At 37.3% G+C, this 16,761-nt stretch overlaps 1 protein-coding gene across 1 annotated transcript; it reads right to left on the bottom strand.

The window, feature by feature from the left end:
* Window positions 1-11,090: 11,090 nt before the first annotated feature.
* On the bottom strand, window positions 11,091-16,299 carry LOC116136470 (protein SET DOMAIN GROUP 41-like). Its single transcript, XM_031422167.1, has 6 exons — window positions 15,793-16,299; window positions 13,483-14,109; window positions 13,342-13,381; window positions 13,141-13,244; window positions 12,481-12,579; window positions 11,091-12,277 (listed from the first exon to the last, which is right to left on the bottom strand). The coding sequence occupies exons 1-6, from the start codon at window positions 16,297-16,299 to the stop codon at window positions 11,279-11,281; spliced, it is 2,376 nt and encodes a 791-aa protein (XP_031278027.1). The 3' UTR covers window positions 11,091-11,278.
* Window positions 16,300-16,761: the final 462 nt, after the last annotated feature.

Here is a 16,761-nt window from a genome sequence, read left to right on the forward strand (position 1 = left end):
GTTTATCTTCGGGAAAACGATTGACAGCTAATGGCTAGTGGGGCTGGGACCCCCATAAGCTTTGTGTCGTTGATAGATTGATCAAAGTGTGGCTAGTAGAATGCCGACACGTCTAACTACTAGTCAAAAGTTTTGATCATAATTTGTTGATTTGTGTTTCGTGCGATCTGGTGAATGTAGATGGATGAGTGGCTACATCACAATTATGAGATTTTATTTTTCGGTAGGGGGTGGTAGGGTGAGCCCATTGCCATGGAGTTATTACGTTGCTCGGATAACCCATTTTCACGGTATCTAATGGACACTGGTTTCTTCAATTTAGAGCACCGAAGGTTTTACTCCCTTTATTTGCCTTTTAGGTTTGGGATAATTACTATATTTACTATTCACCTTAGGATATAAAGTTTATAAGATATTTAATAGACTTCAATCTTTGAGACAATCTATCATCTTGACTTATTTTAAAACATTAAGTTTATAATTTAAAAGATATTCAATAGATTCCAAAGATTATTTAAGAATGTGCATAAACTAATCAGATACCTCATTATAAAAAAGAAAAAAGAAAAAAAGAGATTTAGTATATATATTTGGGTCTTTTGATGATGTGTTTTAAATGTCTTAAACATAGACTCATACATTTATAATATATGACTTATGAGATGCATTATTTTTATAAAGAATAAAGATAAATTGACAAACGTTTCTCATAACTTTCTCTTACAAAGATAACGTAACAGTTTATAATTAATCAACTTACATTTAATCAGGTGTGACTCATTATTGACAAATGAGATTTATTATAAATTGATCAATTATAAATTAACACTTTACAATTTTAATAAAAAAAGTTTGTCAATGTAGTCCCCTACCATTGTGCCTCCGTTACAATTTTATCTGTGTTTATCTATTTGATAAAGAAGGCATGACAACAGTAAGTAGCCCAGGCCCTATTGTTTTCATAGCTTTGATGAGGTGTCAATAGATCAGGCTAAAAATGCCAACAATCTTGGTGTTTTGTTAGTATTATTAATAACTTAGGCTGCGTTTGTTTCAGTTTTAGTATTCCCAAAAAAGTTAAACAGTAAAATATCTAAAAACTTAGATTTTTAGGAATATTACTCCCAATATTATTCAACTTTTTTTAAACCCCTTAAATTTGATAATTTAATTAAATACTCCTAAACATTTTTTTTAAAATTACAAAAACATCCCAATAATCCACATTTACCAGATTCCGGCCACCACCACCGGAAAATAGCCAGAATCTGGTAGGATGGCGCACTACCGGCTGAATCTAGTCGGTAGTGCGCCGATCTAGCCTTTTTCGATCAGATCCACCGTGGATTTGGCCGGAAAAGGTCAGATCTAAGGCCAAAGATCTGGCCGTTGACGGCCAGATCTTTGGCCGTAACACTCGGTCACGACGGCCAACAAACGGTCGTCGTTGACCATCAACGACGATCGTTTGTTGGCCGTCGTTGAGAGCAAATACGGCCACGGCTAGATCTGACCGTAGATCTGGCCTTTTCCGACCAGATCCACCGTGAATCTGGTCGGAAAAGGCCATAGCGATGCATGACTGGCAAGATCCAATCGGTCATGCGCCCATACGGCGACTCCGGCCACCTCTGGTGGTGGTCGCCAGCTGGGGGTGTTTGAAGGTAGGTTAGGGGTATTTTTGTTAACTTTTAATGTTTTATTATAAGAGGTATTTTGTAAAAAAACAAATATAAAGAGTATTTTATTAATTTATAAATTCTACATCGTAATACCTGCTCAATTCAACTTTTTTTAAACTTTTTTCAAAAAACTTTTCTCAAAACCCCCAAATTTGGAACCAAACGGAGCCCTAATCTTACAAAAATTGTACAAGTGTCTCCAGTCCTGCAATTACAGTAATTAGGCCAATTATTTTATCATTGATGTGTTGAAGTTATAAGTAGTTTAATAGTGCAACATGAAAATCAAGAAAAAATCTTCTACAGGAAACACTAACTTTTTGAATCATGAAAAGATGTTCGTAATCATTATAGAGTGTTGAACTTTGAATTGACTCCAATAAAATCTGATTTATCTGTATATATTTCAAAATATGTGAATCAATTATGGTTGTAACCAGACGAAGAAAAAAGAAAATAAATACATAAAACAAGCGTATAAGTGACACAATATATATATATATATTATATATATATATATATATATATATAAATCTATTTGTGTATATTTCAATTAATCACTCGAGATCCTAAAATTAACAACCGTATAAATTTGCAATGACCATTTTATTAGGGGCTGAGGTGGATTGAATTTAAAACCTCTTGAATAATACATTAAAGAGTCCTAATTAATCTCTCAACCACCTAATAATGGTTCTCCACTCTACATATTTGTGAAGTTATTGATCTAAAATACTGCAATGGCAAACTAAAATTCCAGAAGGCAATTCTAATTAACTAGGAAGACAATTGGTTTTATGCACAGAAGCAATTCATATATGACATTTCGTCTCAATTCAGATTCTTTCATGAATCAATTATCTTCATCATATAAAACATTTTGAATATGAGAAGCCAAATGGGAATACTCACCATAACATATGCTTGCAAGATATCCTCCATAAAATAAACAATGAATACCAAGCAGAAAGATACTCACCCTTTCTTCATTCATATACCTCGGTGATTTCTTCCTGGAAATAATTTCCACAGTCCAGCAGCATGAACCTTTATTGGTTTTGTTTGAATGAGTGCGAAAATCCGATACATTAGTAGATTTATCAATCCAGCTGAAATTAATGGGATCTTTAATTACTTGTAAGTGCAGGTACCCATGTATTAGGGAACTCCAGACCTTGCTAGTCAATTTTGAGATACAATCAAGAAACTCATTGGATATGTTCTTAAGACCAGCACTTTGAGCTTGACGTATAAATGAATTCACTTCAAGCCTATCAATCAATGAGCAATTAGAGCATTTAGAATTCTGAAGGGAAAATTTTGTAGCGGATAACCTTGATTTCATAAGCAAATTCCATGCTGAGCTTCTAGCAAGCGTTAATAAGGACTCTCCTGTATTTGCCCAGAAATTCGCAACATATGCAATCAGAGAGGATTCGGACTGAAACAAATGGTCATCAGCACCAGCAAGCAATAACGAGTATGTTGCACTAGTTCTGCTCATGTTGAAAGCTTTCCAGTGATGTCCATCAGTGTCAGAACAGAGTGTTAATAAGTCAATTGACCAGATTTTACATGCAGAGGCTAGTGTGGTATATGCATTCAGAGTTAGAAGGGATAGACCACCTAATGCAGGACCTAGAAGGGGCCACGCATGTGAGTGTAGCTGCAGGGCCATTGCTTGAGAATTCTGTTGAGGCTGAGGTTGATAAAGCTCCAATCGGCGGGAGGGAGGAGGAGGAGGAGGAAGATGAAGAGGTTCGTATGCCTCCACCCAATTGGCAAACTGGTATAACAAATACTGCTTTGCCAAGGCATCGGGGTCAGGAGAATGAGGTGGTTGACCTCATAAATAGTCTGTTTGACAATTTTACAGTTGTCGTTTATGAGAGGTTTGAGAAGATGGAAGAACGGATGAAAAAGGTGGAGGAGAAAGTTGATAGGGTGGCGCATAAAGTTGGTAGGGGGGAGGAGGAAGTTTGTGGGGTATTGAAAGTGGTTGAAGTACAACCCGAGCATAAAAGAGAGAGCCAAAAGAGTAGGCACGTAAAATCTCCTCACACAACATGGAAGAAGAGGAAAACGAAGTAAAAAAATGAGGAAGTCCATGAAAATGGAGAAGCAAAAATGGAGGAGGTAAGGAGGAACGCGGAGGAAATGGGGTAGTGAAAATGGAGGAGGGTGAGGCGGGACGCGAAGGAAGTGGGGAAGTGAAAATGGAGGAGGGTGAGGAAGAAGGTGAAGGAAGTTGGCAAGTGAAAATGGAGGAGTTAAAGGTCGATTTGTATATGTTAATACATGAGGAAAAGAAAAACCTCTTCGATGCCTATTACAATGATTTTGGAAGTGATGGGTGCGTGAAGTGCAAGACTAGGGATTATCCCCAAGAGTGGTTTGAAAAGATGTTGACAATGGGCAAGTGGCTCGACGACTTGGTGAGTTATTTTGCCTTATTTTTGCTTATGTTTTCCATGAGGTATTGTATATTTATCATGTTATTTTTATTTGATACAGCACATTGATGAGATATTGGCACTTATGAGGCTACAACAAGGTAGTAATGGTGATATTTTGTATCCGTACTGTGCCATCATCGATGTGGCCTTTGGCCAAAGCCTAGTAACTACATATGATACCTTAATGAAAAAGGCCAATGGTAGAGGTGCAACAAAGGGAGGCAAGCGGAAAAAATTGGCCACAGATGACTTCGATGGTGTCTTTGATGAGTTTCGGTTTGATGAGAGGATGATGCAGTATGTACAAGGAGAAATGCCCAAATATGACAACAGTTGGGCAAACGTTAAAAGAGTGTACTACATCATAAACATCAAGGATATGCATGATAACCGTCATTTGACTACTAGAGAAGGGCTTGCTGTAGATCCTTGATTACAACCTAAGTATTTGTCGAGAGAGACAGTTGGAGATGGAGTTGGAGTTGCAACCGCTGTGTATATTGTTCCCACAGTTGTTGCACAATAGCGGGATGTTTCAGCACTTGAGGTGATGAACTACTGACAGGAAAGTGGCCACTCAAGCGCCTTCCCATTCCGATAAATGACTCGAGATAAATTTTGTATAAAACTTACATAATACAATTATTTTATAAGCTGATTCTAATGCTCATGTCTTCCTCCTATTGTAGTGCTGATTGTAGGGCATATGCACTAAAATTTATTGAGTTCGACATGATCCCTTTTGACTGACCAGAACCCAATCCAAGTCATTGTTGATGCTGTCATCAAAAGGTATGGAAGTTGGACTTAGAGTTTTGTAGTTTATGTGAAATGCATTTCTTATTGGGTTGTCTTGAATAATTGGATTGTCTTGAATTGGATCAGTTGGTGTTGTTAGGCATCAAACTGTTGATACTTGGGTTGTGGTGTTATGTATGCTTTGTGGCATTGCTTTGTGGCCAAGGCCAAGGCTGGATAATGTTGGAAGGGTGCTATAGAAGAAGATGAAGATACTGCTACTGCTGATGCTGAAGGTGTGCTAGATAATTTTGGAGGATGGGGAAGTGGCTGAAGAGAATGATAAAGAGGGAGGATGGAGGCTGTCGACGCTGCTTTTATTTTGGGTGTATATAAGACATTTATTTGTTGTTTATAATGTTGTAATTTAATGAAATTGACACATTTCAGAATTGTACAAAAGCAATTCAATATTTTTTTCCCTCTTTTGACTTTGAGTTTATTTAGTATTTTTGTTAAATAGCATTAATGTGTTGATGCAATTAGGTTGTCAAATTCAGGAGAAAAGATGAAATTAATATGTGTTGGTGATTTTAGTTTGTCAAAATTCAGGAGACAAGTTGGAAATAATATGTGTTGCTCATGATCGCTTAAGCGACTATATATATCACTTAAGCGATCAAGAGTTTTCTATACAAGATCGCTTAAGCGAGACCTTAAATCTCTTAAGCGATTATGCACCTGGGATGATCTTGATTCCGCCTTTGACTTGATTGTTTAAGCGACAAAGGCTAAAAGTGAAGAATCGCTTAAGCGATCGTGCAATTGGGATGATCTTGATTCTGCCTTGGACTTGATCGCTTAAGCGAGACCTTAAATCGCTTAAGCGATTGTGCACTTGGGATGATCTTGATTCTGCCTTGGACTTGACCGCTTAAGCGACCAAGGCTAAAAGTAAACAATTTCTTAAGCGATCGTGCACCTGGGATGATTTTGATTCTGCCTTGGACTTGATTGCTTAAGCAATCATAAATCGCTTAAGCGACCAAGGCTAAAAGTGAAGAATCACTTAAGCGATATATAAATCACTTAAGTGAGCATGCACTTGGGATGATCTTGATTCTGCCTTAGACTTGATCGCTTAAGCGATTTAGGATCCCTTAAACAACCATGGTTAAAAGCGAACAATCGCTTAAGCGATAGTGCACTTGGGATGATCTTGATTCTGCATTGGTCTTGATCGCTTAAACGATCCTAAATCGCTTAAGTGACCAAGGCTAAAAGTGAACAATTGCTTAAGCGATACATAAATTGCTTAAGCAATCGTGCATCTGGGATGATCTCGATTCTGCCTTGCACTTGATCGCTTAAGCGACAAAGGGTAAAAGTGAAGAATCGCTTAAGCAATACATAAATCGCTTAAGTAATCGTGCATCTGAGATGATCTTGATTCTGCCTTGCACTTAATCACTTAAGCGACTAAGGCTAAAAGTGAAGAATCGCTTAAGTGATCTTGATTCCGCCTTGGACTTGATTACTTAAGCGATCTTAGATCACTTAAGCGACCAAGGGTAAAAGTGAAGAATCGCTTGAGCAAGACCTTAAATCACTTATGTGATCGTGCACCTGGGGTGACTTGATTTTGCCTTGGACTTGATCACTTAAGCGATCATGCATCGCTTAAGGACTAAGGGTAAAAGTGAAGATTCGCTTAAGTGATATTGATTCTGGCTTGTACGTGATCGCTTAAGCGACTAGGCTAAATAGACTGGATCACTTAAGTGAGACCTTAAATCGCTTAAGCGATCCAGTATATTCGAATGATCTTTATTATGCCTTTCACAAGATCGCTTAAGCGATTTATTTTATCGCTTAAGCAATGAAGCCTTATAAACACTGGATTAACGTTAATGTTAACGTACATCGGTTATTAACACATATATTAAGAGGGATTATTTGCAACCTAATTCCATCAACACATATTAAGGCCATGTAAGAAGATTATTTACAACCGCATGATATATGGATGAATGTCATAGCACACTAGTGTGACACGTTAGTAGAAACATACGTCATTTCACAAATATGGATGATGTATTTGAAAATGATTATTGTGCTCTTTTTATTGACCAAAATGTAGTCAAATCTTGTACGATGTGGGGGGAATAGATTGAAATAAGCTTGAATTTTAATTGTACGATTAGTTCAATGGACTATGATCTGTCTTGTGTCAATTGATTTGATTATTAATATCACTTAATTGATTTTTTTAAATTATATTTTAATTAAACTAATTTTTTTTTAAATTATATTTTAATTAAACTAATTTTTTTACATGTGTAGATAAACATGGAAAAGAAATATTAAAATAATACAAATTTTAATGTTTTTAAAGTACCAAAGTAAATTACCTTTGATCGCTTAAGCGATGTATGATTTCGCTTAAACGATCTTGTATATTTAGCCTTAGTTGCTTAAGTGATGTATATTATCGCTTAAACGATCTTGCCAAAGGCAGAATAAAGATCATCCGAATATACTAGATCGCTTAAGTGATTTCAGGTCTCGCTTAAGCGATCCAATATATTTAGCCATAGTCACTTAAGCGATCACGTACAAGCCAGAATCAAGATCACTTAAGCGATTCTTCACTTTTACCCTTGGTCACTCAAGCGATGCATGATCGCTTAAGCGATCAAGTCTAAGGCAGAATCAAGTCACCCTAGGTGCACGATCGCTTAAGCGAAACGATTTAAGGTTTTGCTTAAGCGATTCTTTACTTTTACCCTTGGTTGCTTAAGCGATCTGTTGCCATATATTAGAATTATAGCAGATCGCTTAAGCGATCTAGTATGTGACAGAATAAATTTTTTCACTCATTTGAACTTGCATTACATCAAACACAACCTAACAACCAAAACAACTAAATCAAAATCATAACCCAAACCCAACCCATCATTAAATCTTTGTAAATCGAAATTTAAAATGCAAAAAAGAGATACACATACCTGGACGAAATGTCAGGAGGAGGAAGAGGTAGATCTTTGGCAGAGAAGATGTTAATGGCGGAGGAAGAAGAAGATGTAGACTTAGAAGAAGATTGAGAGGAAGAAGAAGATGTAGATGAAGCTTAGAAGAAACAACAACCAGGGGAGGTGTGTTAATGGCGGGAGGAAGAAGAAGAAGGTGTAAAAGATTACTCAATACTTTATTAATCCTAATTAACCACTAATCATGTTTAATTAACCTTAATCAATAGTAAAACTATTTACTTAACACTTTAAAACTACATGACCTTTTAAGTAAATTTGAACTTGATTTGGTCTTTTAATAAAATGCCCCCTGTTTTCGGTTGCCACTTGATTTGTTTATAAAATATGTGGGGTTCAAACAGTAGCCATTCTAGAAAGGGTTTATTGGAAAATGACACTTTCCAAACTTTGTTATAAAATTGCTTAATATTTACAGTGAAATATGAGTAGTTGAGTTTTTTTGGTTTATAAAAATTATACAACAAAGCTACGGACACCGAAAAATTTACACCGAAAATGTGTACTGACCTATGTGTACCAGGCGCCTGATTTTTTTATCAATTTTTTTCTAGTGAACAGCCGTCCATCAAATTTGGATGACTGTTCACTCACATGGACTCCTGTCCATATTATATGGACGGGGGTCTATATACCAGGGACGGGCGTCCCCATTTAAAGGACGCCCTGCCATAAGTAAAATGGAATAATTTTTTTTTTATAAAAATTAGGGACGGCCGTCCCTTCATTTTGGACGGGCTCCCGCAAATAAGGGACGTCCGTCCTTAACCAAAATATGAAAATAAAAAAAAAAAATTTTGGGGACGGCCGTCCCTTAAGTTTGGACGGGCGTCCATTCCCATCCATACCTTTAAAAAAAAAAAAAAAAAAAAAAAAAAAAAAAAAAAAGAAGAGAAGCTATTAATGGATCAAAGAAGAAGCTACTTTGTCTAGCTTCTCAAAAGAATCTGCACGTCGTGGAACCCATCCCCTGATCGCCTCTCCAGCCACTGTGGTCAACCAGGCCGGCCACCTTGCTGCCACTTGCTCACCTTCTGTAGCTTTGGGAATATTACCCATCCTGGATGTGTTGAGCAACAACATATTCCATTTTCTCCCTCTTCCGAACGAAATTCTCACCATGCAACCAAATAGACCGATGCACCTGCTTATCAATCAACATTTTTCTCCCATCATTACTATCAATCGATCTTTCACCCGATATGCGTCCTCTCTCTAAATGTGCAGTCTCCCCGACTCTGGTAAAAATATCACTGATTTTGGTAGGATATTAATCTCTTAAAATTTTGGGCCGTGCTTGTAGAAGATTAATATGCATGACATGCAAAAAATGTCATTTTTAAGATAAGACTGCAGTTTCATAAAAATGATGCAAGAATAACCAGGCTAAATTATTGTGTTTATTAATATGCTCTTTCACTCTTCAGTTTTATGTGGCGGAAGTTCTTCTTTGCTTGGAGTATTTGCACATGCTTGGGATTATTTACAGAGACCTTAAGCCAGAGAATGTCTTGTTGAGGGAAGATGGGCATATAATGCATTCTGATTTTGACCTCTCTCTAATGTGTGCAGTCTCCCCGACTCTGGTGAAGTCCTCAAACTCCACCTTGGAGTCAAAGAATTCAGCATACTGTGTTCAATGCAGCAGGTGGGTTCAGAAATATTTTGAGGGAAGAAATCAATGGAGTAGAGAGAAGAAGATGGTAGTTGTTTAACCCTGCTCGCCTCCTCCTTTTAAATTATCTGATATTAGAGCGGCTATTCCTAAGCATTGTTGGGTTAAAAATCCATGGAGATCAATGAGCTATGTGTGAGAGATATTGCTGTGGTTTTTGGCTTGGCGAAGAAGAAGAGACGAAGAATGTGTTTTTTTTTTTTTTTTTTTTTTTTTTTTTTTTTTTTTTTTTTTTTTTTAAAGTATGGACGGGCGTCCATTCCTAATGGATGCTCGTCCAAACGTAAGGGATGGCCGTCCCCAAATTTTTTTTTTTTTTTATTTTCATATTTTGGTTAAGGATAGGCGTCTCTTATTTGCAGGCGCCCGTCCAAAATGAAGGGATGGCTGTCCATAACGGATGAACGGTCGTCCCTAATTTTTATAAAAAAAATTTTATTCCATTTTACTTATGGACGGACATCCTTTAAATAGGGACGCCTGTCCCTGGTATATGGACCCCCGTCCATATTATATGGATGGGAGTCCATGTGAGTGAACGGCCATCCAAATTTGATGGACAGCCGTTCACTAGAAAAAAATTGATAAAAAAATCAGGCGCCTGGTACATGTAGGCCGATACACATTTTCGGTGCAAATTTTTCAGTGTTCGTAACTTTGTTGAAAATTATAAGTGCGGTTTTGGGATAAAAAGCAGTCTATACAAGGAGTGTTCTCTTTCAAAATATCATAATAAAAAAAATTATATTATGTTCCTGAATATAAAATTTTGGGTTCCAATGGTCTAATTTTATAATAAATTAAAAAAAAATAAAATTGAAAAGTTATCAATGTAATAAAAATCTATATCATCAAATTTTTTTTTTTTTTTTTTTTTTGACATATTATCTCACTGTCTAAAATATCCTAGACTTCATTTCTAAAAACTCAATTACATATTACCAAGTGCTATAAAAATCCTCGATTTTAAATTTAATTCTAAAAATCAATTACATATTTTCTTCCAGTTGTGCATTCTGCAACCAGAGATATTGGAAGAATCCATCATTCTTTCATTAGCGGCTTCAAATGATAGTTGTCTTTAAAATTTTCATTACTGAAATAGTAATAGATTTGTTTCACAATTCAATTTCCTTCAATATCTCATTAACACAATTAATTATATAAAATAGTTAGATGTATAATCATTATCAATTTTTAAATGTAATTAAACAACAATACAAAAGAAAAATATGCTACTTTTTTCAAATATTTATAATCAAATTTCACCGTGAGTTTTTTAACATGCATAACCAATGCAATGTCAAAAGTAAAAATTATGTGCCAACTATCAATTAGATGATTAATTAAAATCATGGTTAGAGCATGACAAATTATATCCACATTAACACATCAAACTATAAACCTTGCATTTAAAAATAGAGACTTGAAACTGTTAGAAACCTTTAACATGAAATTAGAACCATTAATAATAGTTGAAACTAAAGATAACGTAAATGAACTATAAAATATGATTTTATCCTCCACTCTACATAATTGTGAAGTTATTGATCTAATATACTGCAATGGCAAACTCAAATTCCAGAAGGCAATTCTAATTAACTAGGAAGACTCTTGGTTTATGCACAGAAGCAATTCATATAATACATTTCGTCTCAATTCAGATTCATTCATGAATCATTGTATTGAATTATCTTCATCATATAAAACATTTTGAAGATGAGAAGCCAAATGGGAATACTCACCATAACATATGCTTGCCAGATATCCTCCATAAAATAAACAATGAACACCAAGCAGAAAGATATTCACCCTTTCTTCATTCGTATACCGCTCTGATTTCTGTCTGGAAATAATTTCCGCTGTCCAGCAACTTTTGTTTGAATGAGTGCAAAAATCCGATACATTAGTAGATTTATCAATCCAGCTGAAATTAATGGGATCTTTAATTACTTGTAAGTGCAGGCACCCATGTATTAGGGAACTCCAAACCTTACCAGTCAAATTTGAGATACAATCAAGAAGCTCATTGGATATGTTCTTAAGACCAGCACTTTGAGCTTGACGTATAAATGAATCCACTTCAAGCCTATCAATCAATGAGCAATTACAGCATTTAGATTTCTGAAGGGAAAATTTTGAAGCGGATAACCCTGATTTCACAATCAAATTCCATGCTGAGCTTCTAGCAAGTGTTAATAGGGACTCCCCTGCATTTGCCCAGAAATTTGCAGCAGATGCAATCAGAGAGGATTCGGATCGAAACAGATGGTCAGTAGCACCAGCAAGCAATAACGAGTATGCTACACTAGATCTGCTCATGTTGAAAGCTTCCCAGTGATGTCCATCAGTGTCAGAACAGAGAGTTAATAAGTCAATTGACCAGACTTTATATGCAGAGGCTAGTGTGGTATATGCATTCAGAGATAGATGGTTCAGGGGATGCAACCTGAAATTCAGCTGTGATTTTCCAGCCTTGCTTTCCAACTTCTCAACCTGCAGACCTTGGGTAAGCAAGTTCTCAAGCTTCTTGCAGCAAGATTCAGGATCGTCAGCCGATAAATACTCGGTTACAGCTTCATCCATGTAATCATTCAATTTTTTATCTGCCTCATCCATAAGTAAGTTGTCATCCGAACTCAAGTTCATAAACTCCATATTAGAAACAGAAATTTCCTGAGAAAAAGCTCTTCGAATTAATCACTTCTCAAAATGCTTTGTAAATAAATTTGAGGCAACTCCATATCTCAAATAAAAGGGACACTGCAAAGTCACTTTCCCCCATTTCTTTTCTCTAATTCGAATGACGTTTAGAGAGCTGAAATAAAAGGCTGAATTTATGAGACTTGATCTAAAACAAGTACTTGTTAAGCTTTTACCTCCAAAAGCTGATCTACATAAGTTGGGAGTGATGCAGTGCATCGCCTACAACAACAGACAAACTGGTACTTCGACCACAGCTCTGCCTGCCTCATTTCCTACACAAACAATTGGTTTAAACAAAATATGAATTAATAAAAAGAAAGAAGTTATATGCTAAAAAAGGATGCCAAATACCCAACAAGTTAAAAATGAATTATAGACGTTGCAAACTAGTAACAGTTTAACATAAAAATGAAACATACAGAAATGAAACAAGGCAACTTATTATCGAATACACAATATTGGAGAAGCATATAATCAGTAAAACACAATCCATGGAGAGCATAAGAAGCCTTCCATTTGATCTATGGCAAAAAAGTGAACCCACCAAATTTATCCTTCCCTCTCATTTCGCAAGCAGATTACTTTACAACCCTATTGGGATACTAGCACAGTAGGAAGTTTATTTGGTTCGACATTGCCATTTCAAGTATATCTTTCATAACGTGATGATGATAAAATTAAGCAACAGTTTTATCATTAGAAACACTAATTGCACCCGGCACTTGTTAATGACTTCGACATTGCAACATCTAACAAAGTTAACGTTACAAACAACATTATATACACAAGTTATCCTACACAATCAACAACAATGTGATGAAACTTGAATATACCTTGGGTTGCAATAAATCAGTGTAAGCAACAGTCACCTCCTCGCCTTTCTTTATCCGCTTTATACTCCGAACGACAATTCTTGGACCATCATCTGTCTCACAACCTTCAACAACAGATATTACAGCAAAAAGGAGCGTCAGACATTAATCAAATTCTAATCAAATAAGTCCCAAAATCTTATAACATAAACAATTAACAACCTTGTGCTAGTTCACTAGAGCTACAGACATCAATCTTTCCCTGCACCCAACATCAATTCAATAACCCCTCAACTCTTCATTAAAAAACAAAAAACAAAAAAAAAAAAAAATATCATATTTTTAAGATTACATGGACCTTACATGAGGAACAATTCGCATCTTTGGCTGGTAATGAAACGCCGGCGTGTTGTTTGTCTCGGAAAGCAAGAACCTGTAACAAGCATTTGGAGAGCAACTATGATTGATCCAAGAGAATTCCTTATCGTACACGGCAATTCCTAAACTGCGCCCACTCTTATCCCGGACGTCAACGGCATTCGTCATCACCAAACACAACACAGCCTCCTCCAAAACGACATCGTCCGAGAAGTTTCCTCTCGCCTTCGCTAACTCCCTCGCTCCGTCACGAATCTTTAACAAAACATCCGGCTCTTCCGAAGACAACAATTTATCGCGGTTGGTCAACAAGCCGAAGAGACGAGGTTGAGGACACGTGGAGGGAGGGGATTGGAAGAGGGAGAGGAAGCGGAAGGCGGCGCTGAGATCAGCGGAGGAGAGAAAGGAGTTGTGAAGAGAGTACGAGAGAGGAGAGAGAGGTGGAGTTAAGTCTTGGCCTTCTTCTATGTCTTCTTTTGCTACCATTTTCATCTCCATCTCAATTCCTCTCAGTTGAACTCGACCGAGGCTTTGCTCTGTTTCTGATTGCCACTTGATTGGGAGGAAATTTAACTGATATGCCTTCCAAGTGAGAAAATTTAGCTGCCATCCCAAGTTTCGATTTAAGAAAATGAACTTCAAAATGTTTTTCATTTTTTTTTTTTAATTTAGAGAAGATGATGTGACATAGTTAGCATTAATTAAACACGTAAAATAGGTTAAAATAAAAAGATTAAAACATATATAGGCCGAATCATAAATAATGAAAGCTTTTAAAATTTGAAATTTATCAAAACAAGCTCCATCTATTCACCTCGTTTAATCGAAATTCATTAGGGCAAAAAGCGATTTCTTGAACCAAAGGGAGATTGCGATTTTTTCTGATCGAGCCTACAAATTTGCACCTTAAAATCAATTTCTTGAACCCTAAACGGAATACAGTCGCGATTTTCGGCGATATAATCGTGATTTCCGATCGATTTCTTGAACCCTAAACGGAATCTGTGCGATTTCTGGCGATACAGTCCACATTTCCGATCAAAACTGCAAACTTTGACACCAAATTCAATCCAAAACCATGGCTGACACTCATAATGAGGAGGAAAACCCAACGTCACTTCGAATCCTAGATTACGGTGGCGCAAGCAGTTCAGTGGCTGCTCCGGTGGATCATCCGATCAATGAAGGTGGTCCACAAGTAGAGGAGATGATGGCGGCACAACAACAGAGAGAAGAATCGGCAAACGGTTTTGAAGATGAGGAGTCAGGCGAGAATTCAGGCTAGGAGGAGGAGTCCTGCGAGAATTCAGGCCAGAAGGAGTCGTCTGAGGATTCAGCCGACGAGGAGAAGGCCGACGAGAATGTAGGCGACGAGGAGGCCGGGGAAGAAAGGGTACGTATTTATTTTGGGAATATTGCTTGTACTGTCGCTTAAGCGATCATTTGTATCGCTTAAGCGATTAATCTCTTTTACTCACGATTGCTTAAGCGATTGATTCAGTTTACTCTTGGTCGCTTAAGCGATTTTAGATCGCTTAAGCGATCTTGCACGAGGCAGAGTCAAGATCTCTTAAGCGATCCGAAATCGCTTAAGCGACTACAGTGGTAATTTTGGTTGCTGATATTTTGTTTATTAGTTGTTTTGGTTTATTTTTGTTGCTGACATTTTGTTTATATCGATTGTGCAGATTGTGCGGACTGTAAACTGTAGCGACTACGAGTTGGAGCTTATAAGTGATAAGGTACCCTACTTCCCTGCAAGGGTGACGGTGAGGTCGAGTTGGGATGTTTTTGACAGAATAAGGGACATTTTAGCTGGAATGAGGCATGGTGCAAGAGATTTCCGTCGCACTTGTTTCGGTCAGTTTTTAAGAATCGGAACAAATTGGAAAAAGGCATTTTGGGGGCAGGGAGTGCATTACATGTTGCTGCACTTAGTAAAATGCAATAATAATAAAAAAAAGAAATGTGGTTTGTGGTGGACGGAAAGCCACTACGTTTTGGGATGATGGAGTATGCCTTGGTGATGGGCTTAGGATGCAGGAAAGTGCTAGATAAGGCAGAGGCAGACGCAATAAGGACGAGTCCGGGAGCCAAAAGGTTTCGTAAGAAGGTTTTGAAGGGGCCAAAGTCTATCATAGGACAGTTTTAGAGGAAAGGCTAAAAACAGTTCGGTTTAATGATGGAGAGAAGATAAAAGTGTGCTTGCTATTGTTTTTACATTCAATCTTATTGGCTGGTGACTCAACAAAAGCTGTTGANAATATCATATTTTTAAGATTACATGGACCTTACATGAGGAACAATCCGCATCTTTGGCTGGTAATGAAACGCCGGCGTGTTGTTTGTCTCGGAAAGCAAGAACCTGTAACAAGCATTTGGAGAGCAACTATGATTGATCCAAGAGAATTCCTTATCGTACACGGCAATTCCTAAACTGCGCCCACTCTTATCCTGGACGTCAACGGCATTCGTCATCACCAAACACAACACAGCCTCCTCTAAAACGACATCGTCCGAGAAGTTTCCTCTCGCCTTCGCCAACTCCCTCGCCCCGTCACGAATCTTTAACAAAACATCCGGCTCCTCCGAAGACAACAATTTATCGCGGTTGGTCAACAAGCCGAAGAGACGAGGTTGAGGACACGTGGAGGGAGGGGATTGGAAGAGGGAGAGGAGGCGGAAGGCGGCGCTGAGATCAGCGGAGGAGAGAATGGAGTTCTGAAGAGAGTACGAGAGAGGAGAGAGAGGTGGAGTTAAGTCTTGGCCTTCTTCTATGTCTTCTTTTGCTACCATTTTCATATCCATCTCAATTCCTCTCAGTTGAACTCGACCGAGGCTTTGCTCTGTTTCTGATTGCCACTTGATTGGGAGGAAATTTAACAGAAAATTTAGTTGCCCGGCTATCCCAAGTTTCGATTTAAGAAAATGGCCTTGAAACTGTTTTTCAATTTTTTTTTATTTAGAGAAGATGACGTGGCATAGTTAGGATTAATTAACCAAGTAAAATAGGTTAAAATGAAAAGATTAAAACAAGTTGGGCCAAATAAAAAATAATGAAAGTTTTTAAAATTTGAAATTTTTTGAAACAAGCCCCACCTATTCACCTCGCTTAATTGAAATTCATTAGGGCAAAAAACAATTGCTTAAACCAAATGGAGATGCGATTTTTTCTGATCGAACCTGCAAATTTGCACCCTAAAATCAATTTCTTGAATCCTAAACCGAATACAGTCGCGATTTTTGATCGATTTGTTGATCCCT

Source organism: Pistacia vera, unplaced genomic scaffold (genome assembly GCF_008641045.1).
Source record: "Pistacia vera cultivar Batoury unplaced genomic scaffold, PisVer_v2 Contig314, whole genome shotgun sequence".
Classification (NCBI taxonomy): Eukaryota; Viridiplantae; Streptophyta; class Magnoliopsida; order Sapindales; family Anacardiaceae; genus Pistacia; species Pistacia vera.

Coding starts and splice junctions, on each gene's coding strand:
- LOC116136470 (XM_031422167.1), bottom strand. CDS start 16,299: ATGAAAATGGTAGCAAAAGAAGACATAGAAGAAGGCCAAGACTTAACT. Junction 14,110..15,792: donor AGATGCGGATTGTTCCTCAT/GTAAGGTCCATG, acceptor AATCGAAACTTG/GGATGGCAGCTAAATTTTCT. Junction 12,580..13,140: donor CTGATTTATTGCAACCCAAG/GTATATTCAAGT, acceptor TTGTTTGTGTAG/GAAATGAGGCAGGCAGAGCT.